Source organism: Wyeomyia smithii, chromosome 2 (assembly GCF_029784165.1).
Source record: "Wyeomyia smithii strain HCP4-BCI-WySm-NY-G18 chromosome 2, ASM2978416v1, whole genome shotgun sequence".
NCBI lineage: Eukaryota > Metazoa > Arthropoda > Insecta > Diptera > Culicidae > Wyeomyia > Wyeomyia smithii.
In genome coordinates this window covers 29,158,106-29,168,512 of record NC_073695.1, presented here as the reverse complement: position 1 = coordinate 29,168,512, position 10,407 = coordinate 29,158,106, and the positions used below count along the sequence as shown (strand labels likewise).

Below are 10,407 nucleotides of genomic sequence, written 5' to 3'. Positions count from 1 at the left end.
TAATAAGCGCGCTTTTTGATATGCTAAAAAGGTTGAAGAGGAAAGAGCATGCGCGCGGTTGTTGGTGATAGGAGAGTGTGGCGGTGAATGAACAGAAAAAAACAACACCGCGAGATTATGTGAGCCGCGTGCGCGAGCGGCGCTGGGAAATGGTTTTTCTTCGGTTGGTCTTGTAGTGGCCGAAGAAATGGAACAATTTGTGCAGCAGCAGCAGGCCCGGCACAGTTGGTAGTTCGGCTTTGGCAGTGATCACATCGCGGTGGATCTCTGTTTTCTGCTCTCTGCTCGCGGGGCTGATCGAGTTGGTCCCGAAGTTTCGGTTGAAAAGTCTATATAAATCCGTACGAAAGACCAGTAGAAGGCTATAGTTTTTTCTTGGATTTCGCGTAGACAAGATCAAAGTTCAACCGCTGGAGGCAGTCTAGTTATAGGATAGTAGGTCCTTCCCAGGAGCATCAACGAAACTATGTTGAGGTTTTGTGCTTTGGATTGAACGCGACGTATAATGCATTGATCAGGTCATCAGAACCGTTGGATTTAAATCAGCAATACCCTTATGTAAGGAATTATAAGGTATTTTTGTGTTTGTGTGACGCGTTGTTTGTGTGAAATTGTTTGTTGGGATCGGATACTGCAATAAAAATTTTGTTTTTCGTTTACACCCAGGTTGAAACGATATGTAAGATGAGTGATAAACGCCAGATTCAAAGATGTTCCGCAGTAGTTATTGTGATCCTGCAGTTAGTAATAAGTCAATCCAACAGTGCCAAAGTAGACAAGGTGGTTGTGGTGATACCCAAGGGTCCCAGGACGCTACAGATGCTCGGATCTATGAGTCCGCAGCTGCTACATACGATCAGTGACGTACTGAAACCAGTACCCTCCAATGTTGTTCAAATACCAGTTCCTTACTATCCGGAGCTTAATAGATATCATAATAACAAACGGCATAAATATGGTGATTTCTCAAAGTTACTACACCACGCGTACTTCAAGAGTCCGTTCAAAGCTTCTCCTCCCATCAATTTCGAGTTGAAGAATACACAACCCGGACCGTACGATACTCCGTTCACACCAATGCTGAAACCTAGTCCAGTAAGCGCATTACACGTGGAGAAGGCACCGGAAATAAAATTCACACCGATTAATTTGCTTCCACCGGAACCACCCAATTTTGAGACCGTACGGAATTACGTCCAAAAGCTCAAGGTCAAGCAAAAGGCTTTCTTCGACACCCATGGATACGACTACGGACTATCGGTGGTACCTCCAGCGAACAAATATACCGATTATGTGAAGAAGAAAAAATATCACCACAAGTACAGTAAACCCAGCTACGAATACCTGTTCAACTCGCATCCGAACGAATTATCACACATAGGTCAGGCCAATCTCAAACCGGTGGAAGAGCATGTTTACTATACCGAGGATTCGGACGCCGACCATCACTACCACAAAGCTAATCCGGAAGGGCACGAGTTCGTGATAGCTCCGGATAATGATTTCCAAACGGCAATTCCTCTCGCGGGTTTTGTTGATGCAGACGACGCGCACTTCGAGCAGAAAGGAGAAGATTTGGTACTGAAGACAAAACATCCTCATGCTGCGGTTATTACACCAGAAGAGTTACAGTATTTCACCCATCACTACACCAATGAACATGTATTTTCGGAAAGGCTGGAACCAAAAACGAATAATAATATTGAGAGTGAGGACTTGAACTCCGTTCATCACAGGGATAAACGATACAAAAATGATCGCACGGGTCGTGCTAATGAAAATCAGGATTTCGAAGCAGACTTCTATGACTCCGAAGAGACAAAGAAATTTTTGAGAGAGGACGATTTTTACGACATCGAGGAAGTGAAGGCGCACGCAAATTTTGAGCCGAGGAAGACGTACACTCAAGTGCGCCATGAGAACGTGAAGCGCAAGGAAAATAGTCCGGTAGATGGGGGGCCCCGAGTCCGCGAAAAGGTCACAGTATCCAAAACCAACATCGTCTACAGTGAGAAGGGAAAGGAAGAAGATAGATTCGATCACAGGGAGGAGCAATCGTCCAGTGATTTTAATTCCAAATCAAAGATGCCAAAGAAATATCGTAGCAAGCGAGATCTCACTGAACAGTTAGCACCAACAGGAACTTCGGAGGAAACTCATACAGCCGAAGAGCTCCCCGAGGATAACTATGACGAGCCGAGTAGTCAGGAGAACGAAATAGAGTATGAACTGCTACCGGAACAGGATGTTGAGGAGCTTCAGAATGATACAAACACAATCTTGCTTCCTTACGCGCAGGCGCTGATATTTCAAAACGAAACAGACATGATTTTCCTTCCCTTACCGGAGGCACTGGTGGACCCGAGACAGCTGCAAGGTGAAGAATTGCTAAATTTTCTGGACGAAGCCATTGCAAATTCCACACAGCTTCTGCCAACGGAAAAGCAGAAGAAACCCATAGAAGTTAGTGCCGAGATTCAGAAGCTGCACGGACAGGAATTAATTCGATTTTTAGATGACGCCATCAAGACATCCAATCAATATCTGCTGGGTGAAGTAAATGACACTAGTTCCGGAGATGCGATCAAACTTGTTAATGCTCCTCGTCTGGGTGATCCGCCTCCAGTAGTGAGCCAACAACAAATAGACCATGAAATTGTTTTCGCAGAGAATGCACCCCGGGCAGAGGGGTTAGTTAGGAGAGACTTTCTCAAATTCAGCGGCAAACACCGGTTGCCAGATGTGCCACAGTTTGAAACGTTGAGATTCGTGAGACCTTTCAACACCTTTCTGAGACTTCACAAACAAGCGGTACCCGATGACTATGAGATTGAGTTTGAGGCGCAAAATCCGAGAGATTTGCATGGAGAAGATTTGATTAGATACCTGCAAGAGGCGATCGACAACACAACACGTTTATTCCCGGATAAATACGAAAGTCATAATTATACTATACCCTACATGGATCGTGCGTTCCACTATGTGGACGTCGATACGGCAATAAAAAGAGCTGATACCGTATCCGGTGAGATTTCGGACTATTTGAACAATAGACAAAAGCAGAATGAAATCGAGTCAAAAGCAAATGCAGAACAACCCCTCGTCAGTAAGGGTGGTTTCGTGCCCGTACGACGATCAGATATAATTAACGCCCAGTTTAAGCCAACATCTAAACAGCCAGAATTTGTTGGTGTTCCGAAGGATGCGTACAAAAATTCTCCACAAAAACAATCTAATCCGGCGGTTGTTGTGTATAATGACGTTATCAGACACATTAAAAACCACCTCTCAACAAGTAAAACAACCAAGACAAACAATCGTAACATGTTAATGATCGCTGTTCCCAGAAGCTTGCAGAGCAACTTCAGCCGTGATGCCGAGCGAAGGCAAGACTACGGAGTTGAAGGTTTTTCGAGCAGTACCCTGTTTACGCTACCGATTTTTGACATCAATAAATTCTATCCATCTTCGAATTTAGCCTACGACAGCGGAGAAGAGGGTGTTGAACATGAGCACTACATTCCACCTTCTAGGATGAAAACAAAAATCGAGAGAGAAGCCGAAAGGATGGTCGAAAAGGGCACATCGTCAGGAAAAGTCCACACCAGATCGTATCCCCGCGATGATATTGACGATGCATTTAAAGACGTTTCTCACCAGGGGCCCCAAACCAACAAGGTCATTCCCATAAAGCCATACGCTGTGAAGGAAAAGCTTCGCGATGCACCGCAGCCAACATTTAAAAAACCAGGCCCACCGTACTCGGCGCTGCCGCTTCCCCCGATCAGTACCAAAACAAAGGTGGCCAAACTCAACACAGTGACGAAACATCGGAAAGCTCCGCCACCGCATCCTCCACCGAAGCGGAAAAGGCCCACAAAACATCGTTCTTCCACCGTCGTGAAACGAGTAGTACCCATAGTGCGGAAGAGGGTGCGCATCGTTAAGCACTAGGGCCTGAAGGTGATGAAAAAAACTTATCTTCACGCGTTACTTAAGCTCGTTAGTTCCCGTTTACTAATTTCTCTCAAATTGAGCAGGCACTGTGGGGAGGAAACACACGTTTCATTCGTAGGTAATTACTTAACCCCGTTATCCACTGTGCAGGTAAACACCATTCTTAGTATTAGAAGACGAAAGGCAACAAAACCTTCTCGTAGCAAAGTAGTTGTGTAAGCTGAACTATTTATTTTTCCCAAAAGACTACAATCCATCGCAAAACAAGTTACCGAAGCAGCGAACGAAACTAATCAACGGTGAGTTGAACAAAAAAAACTTCCCGAACGAATTGTATTTTAGGCCGAATAAAAAGAGATGCTAATTAAATAAACCATTTTTGCGCGTTCACGCGCATCAGCGTTTTATTCATCCGTAAGCGTTCGTTGCAGCTCCGGAACAACAGTTTTCTTCCGTTTTCATGGACGATAAGCCATGGGGAAGAGCTGAAAGTAAGCCTGCTCGCCGGTAATGGAGATACCCACGCAGTGAACTGTTTACTTTCCTCCGCAAGGTAACCATTAAATTCGCATCACAGGACAAACAATGGCTGCAGTGTCGCGAAACAATCATTCCTTACGCAAACGGTTGCCGATACATTAGGTAACATTGTCTTCGCGGCATTTTGCAATGATACCGTTTATTTCGAATTGAAGCAAAACGAATTTCTGCCAAACAATTCCAAACAACGACTCGCTTTGGAGGAGACGAAAATGAATTACGATCAACCGAGTGTAACATGAGTCCGTGTTTTGGTTTCACCCGCTTCGATGAGTGATCCAGTGCAATTGGGAGCATTTAATATCCGAAACCATTTCCCATTTTGTTGTAAAAAATCATCAAACCAATCAGATCTTCCGAGATTTGATTGTTGAATTCGATTGTTAGTGCCAATAGACCCATCAAAACAGAGAAAGTATAGTCACACCTATTACAAGTCTGGTAAACTGAATTTTAGAAACCAATTTGATCCAGCTGTGCCAAATTTCGCGGTTTGTCGAGTTGAATTAGGCTTTATTATTTCAATGATGTTAATTAACGAAACTAATCTGTGTAAAGCTGTCATCTTCAATTAATGCAGCTTATTTTCGCCTATGAAAAGCTTTTCACCTTCACACTTTCTTTGTAATTTATTATAGAGCCTTTTGTTATAGCGGAAACATTCTCAGCTTCTTGGAAACAAATAGATGTCAGATTTTTATAATTTTTCATAAGAAGAAATAGTGTGGGAAAGGCAAATAGGGCTTGAATTGAAGTATTAATTCAGCCTTGAAAAAAAAAAAAAACTACCAAATACAGTTACAATATTTTGTTAAATTTTGGTTTCAAATGAATCGAAGGACAATAAAAACAAAGATGCAAAAAAGGCATCTCTTAATACAAACTAGCAATTGAAGTTTAATACATACATTCGAGATATTCATTTTTCGACTTATCGTCCAATTCCATGTGGCTCCGAAAATTTTAGGAAAAAGGCGTGTTGTCGAAAATTCCTAGTTTATTTTTTTTAAACTAAATGTGGGGCAACGCGAAGGTTGAATGTCTAAAATTTGAACAAAATCAATCGAAAACTTTGTTAAAGAAAAAATATTCGATTCATTGTTTGATAATGAAGTGGGTATACATTGTAATGTGTTCGACTTACTTGGAGCTTTTCCTCGAGCACGACTCACTATCCTTCGAACCAGTCGTTTTCTTCGCTTTTTTGGCTACGTAATTACATTTTTGCTTAATCGGCATTAGTTCCTGTGCAAGCATTTTAGGAATCACAGTGACGCCATTGTATTACTGTTCGATCGAATTTCAAAAGTGACAGCAAAATATTGTAGTGCTTCTTTGAGAGTTTATTTTTTCGCCTTCAGGCTTTATTTCGTGTTAAAGTCCGATAAAACTTGATTAGAAGTTCTCCAAATCTTTTTAAAATATAACAAAAAATGGCTTTTGGATAATTCAACCAATTCAACGGTCCATAAAATTCACTAGCGGAAGCAGAGAATTTTCACTACGAGTGTGTAAGATAAATTTGCATTGTACTTAGGTTCCGATGATGTCATAAACAAATTAACTTATCCTGATGATAAATGCCTACTGTTACTCTAAACACTGTTAAAATAATTTAGGATAATTAAAAAAAAGTCATTGTGTTCTCGTACGTCTAGATTTTTTCACTGTTTAAGCTTTTCTTACCAAAAGCTTTTTAAAATCGAAGCTTTCCAACCCGCATATCTGCTTAATGCTTCAGCTGTCTCTGTTTCATTTGTCATGGTGAGATAAAGAGATGATGATTTACGCCGCAATGCGATCAAATACATTTCGTCATATGTTGATGATGCGCTGACAGGTCTGTGAAAAGCCCCCATGTTGTTGATGACGCTTCACTCAGCTGGTTTTTTTGTTGTGCACATGGTTGATTTGATGCGAAAGTTGTTAAAAATTTGTACTTATCCAATAATAAGTCTATGTTGGAAAAAGAGTGAAGATAATAGGATACTTTTTGGAAATCCTGTAACCACTATTGAAAAAGAGGGATGATCATTCGCTAAAGACAGTGATGGACAAAACAACTACACTAATGCTCATTTGTGGTAGTTTAGCATCTGACTTTGAATTTTGAATTCCCGTTTGTTGTTTGTAAAATTTAGACTCATTGCTCTGTTGTTCTGACTTTTGTATACGGTATTCGAACTTCAAGTGTTAAACTTGAGAATTGGGATGTTGGGTTAAATGTATTCAGCAATATTATATAAATACTAGCTGACCCGGCAAACTTCGTCTCGCCCATTTTTGTGTTCAATTTTATAGTCTGTCTAGTTTAGTTTATAGTCTGCAAAGGCACGGCGAATCAGCCATAGGATATGATCAAAGTCAAAAGACAAATCGTTTGAAATGATTGGTTTCATCGGAATGACAACGTCCTATGTATGAGATCGATTTGTGGCTTCAGTGCATCATTACGATTCCGGAAATACCCATGTTGGGTGGTATTAGGTCATTTTCCGCTGTTGTACAGAAACCGGAAGTCGCCATCTTGGACTTCAAAATGGCATTAGGAGACAATTTCTGGCCTCTGAGCGTCATTCTGGTTGAAGAAACACTCATATAGGGTGGTATTTGGTTATTTGGCGCAGTATTTCAGAAACCGGAAGGTGCCATCTTGGATTTCGAAATGGCATTTGGAGCCAATATTTGGCATCTGAGCGTCATTCTGGTTAAAGAAACACTTATATTGGGTGGTATGTTTTCCAGAAACCGGAAGACGCCTTCTTTGATTTTAAAATAGCATTTGTAGATAGTTTTTGGCTTCTGAGCGTCATGCTGGTTGAAGACGCACTCATATTGGGTGGTATTTGGTCATTTTCGGCAATTTTATAGAAACCGGAAGTCGCCATCTTGGATTTCAAAATGCCATTTGGAGACAATTTCTGTACTCTGATCGTCATTCTGGTTAAAGAAACACTCATATTGGGTGGTATTTGGTCATTTACAGCAGTTTTCTGGAAACCGGAAGTCGCCATCTTGGATTTCAAAATGGCCTTTGGAGACAATTTCTGGCCTCTGAGCGTCATGCACTCATATTGGGTGGTGTTTGGTCATTTTCCATTGTTTTTCAATAACTGGTAGTCGCCATCTTGGATTTCAAAATGTTATTGGAGACATTTTCCGGATAAAAACCGAAAGTTTTCATCTTAAATTTTGAAATGGCGTCTGGAATCGATTCCTGGCTCCTGTACATAGACCCGATCATTTTAGGCTGTTTGTCGGAAATCCTGGTTGAAATAACTGTTCAGTTTGTTTGGGAGACCTCCCTCCCCTTCCGGGGGACTGTCAACCCACCATAGGAATTTGTGTTTGATTTGTATAAGAGCCCTCAATCCAGAAGTGGGAGGGGTGTCGAACCACCCTGAAAATTTTTCTTACTCTCAAAAACCTCAACATATCAAATTTGGTTTCATTTACATGGTTATTTCTCGAGACGTGCAGATACTTGTGTTTCATTTGTATAGAATTCTTCCCTTCCAGAAGGGGGAGGGGTATCGGAGCATTATAAACATATTTGCTACCCCTTAAAACATTCACCCGCAAATTTGGTTGCATTTGGCTGATTGGTTCTCGGGCTATGCGAAATTTATGTTCCATTTGCATGGGACCCCTCCCCCTTACAGAAGAGGGAGGGGTGTCAAACCATTATAAACATCTTTGTTACCCCAAAAAACATCCACCTGCCAAATTTGATTCCATTCAATCGGTAAGTTCTCGAGATGTGTAGAAATTTGTGTTTCATTTGTACAGAACCCTTCCCTTCCAGAAGAGAGAGGGATGTCGAACCAATATGGACATATTGTTTACTTCTAAACACATTCACATGCCAAATATGGTTCCATTTGCTTTGTTAGATTTTGAAATGTGCAGAAATTTGTGTTTCATTTTTGTAGAACCCTCCCTTCCAGAAGAGGAAGGGGTATCGAACCATTACGGACATAATTGTTACCCCTGAAAACATTCACATGCCAAATTTGGCTGTATTCGCTTGATTGGTTTTCGAGCTGTGCGAAATTTGTGTTTCATTTGTATGGGACACCTCCCTTATAGAAGAGGGAGGGGTGTCGAACCATTATGGATATATTTTTCACCCCTTAAAACGGTAACCTGCCAAATTTGGCTCCATTTAGTTGGTTAGTTCTTGAGATGTGCAGAAATTTGTGTTTCATTTGTGTGGAATCCCTCCTTTTAAGAATTGGGAGGAGTATCAAACTAATGTGGACATATTTGTTATTCCTAAAAACATCCACATGCCGAATTCGGTTCCATTTGCTTGATTAGTTCTTGAGTTGTTCAGAAGTGTATGTTCCATTTGTATGGGACCCTCCCTTCCAAAGAAGAAAGGAATCTCAAACCATCATAGGAACCTTTCTCGGCCCCAAAAACCCCTACATAAAAATTTTCACGTCGATCGGTTCGATAGTTTCCGAGCCTATATTATATATCAGATAGACAGACAGACAGACAGACCGGACTGCATTTTTATAGGTATAGATTATTATTATATGAAGTAGTCCTACACACAACAAACTATCGCCAATCAAACGAAAGCCGTGGCGGTCGTGCTGTATCAACAAGTTGTCGCCATGTTGCTTGTTTCTGGGCTGTGTTTCGCTGCGATTCTCTATTTCTGGTGTCAGTAGGGTTGCTGAAAAGAAGCGATTTCACCAGGTTGTCATCCGGCATCCTCGCTACATGTCCGGCCTTCCGCAGCCTAGTTTTGCCAGGTATGCAATGGGATTCTCTCCGACGCAGTGCGTGCAGTTCACGTTTCATGCGCCTTTTCTATTCTCCATCGCCCGTCTGTACTCCACCGTAGATAGTCCGTAGCACCTTCCGTTCGAAAATTCCAAGAGCGACCAAGTCCTCTCCGAGAAGCGTTGATTTCTCGATTTCGTATTAGAGGATTACCGGTCTGATCAGGGTTTTGGAAAGTGTCAACTTAGTGCATTATCGCACCCGATTCGATCGAGGCGTTTTTCGAAGTGAAAAGTGGGCACGATTTACAGTCTAGATGAGTCTTTTGATCTCTTTGTAGGTGTTATTGTCGGCGGTCACCAGTGACCCCGAATACACGAACACGTCGACCACCACAAGCTCATCGTCACTTACAGAGACTTGAGTTGGCAAGCTTATGAAGTGTTGGAGCTGTTATGTTGCATCTCATTACACATTATAGTAAGATCTGACGGGTTGAAAAAATCTAATGCGTGGTGGCACGGGCACGCTTGGTACTGGCCTTCAATCCTGTTGGTTAAAAGTGATAGACGATGGAACAGGATCTGCGAGAGTATTTTGTAGGCGGCATTGATAAGCAAGATACGATTTATCTAGCCTCTCAGCTATGGGTAGTACCGCTTCGAACTGATGCGCATAAGCTTCCACAGCCTAGAAGTTTTGGAGCTGCTCGATGTTAATCCGCGGGGATCGGCTATGCCGTGTGAGATACACGGTCGAAAGTTTCGAGCGCAAGCATACCAAGCATAATGGTCCGAATCAATATCTGAACAGCGATTGGTGCATACGTCGGTAATGTCTAAATAAATCGGCCGTCGATGAGTATAAGGTCAATTTAGATTTGGTCTATCACCTTCGTCATCTAGTTTATTGGATGCCTTTGCAGGGGAAGGAGGTACTTCGGACTACCAGTTTTAGGGAAACTGGCATCCCTGGGCGTTGATTGTTCATGTACCAGATGACGATCTTGATATTTCGACGCGAGCAGCTGCATCTCATCTAAAATGCATCTTACTCGACATCGGGTCTTTCTTTGTGAGGGCAGTGTACGTTAAGGGTGGAGTTGTAGAAACACCTCTCCGTCTAGTCCTTGACAGATTGGTACCGCCATCTTCACAGCGCCACAGAGGAGTA

The 10,407-nt window shown here is 42.1% G+C and overlaps 1 protein-coding gene across 2 annotated transcripts; it reads left to right on the top strand.

Moving 5' to 3' along the window:
• Nucleotides 1-222: 222 nt before the first annotated feature.
• On the top strand, nucleotides 223-4,330 carry LOC129725480 (uncharacterized). Of its 2 annotated transcripts, none has more exons than XM_055681379.1 (2): nucleotides 223-558; nucleotides 667-4,330. In XM_055681379.1, the coding sequence occupies exon 2, from the start codon at nucleotides 685-687 to the stop codon at nucleotides 3,952-3,954; it is 3,270 nt and encodes a 1,089-aa protein (XP_055537354.1). In that variant the 5' UTR covers nucleotides 223-558; nucleotides 667-684; the 3' UTR covers nucleotides 3,955-4,330. The 2 variants fall into 2 exon arrangements, with proteins under 2 accessions (XP_055537354.1, XP_055537355.1); XM_055681380.1 differs by having other exon boundaries at nucleotides 223-573.
• The last annotated feature ends 6,077 nt before the right edge of the window (nucleotides 4,331-10,407 follow it).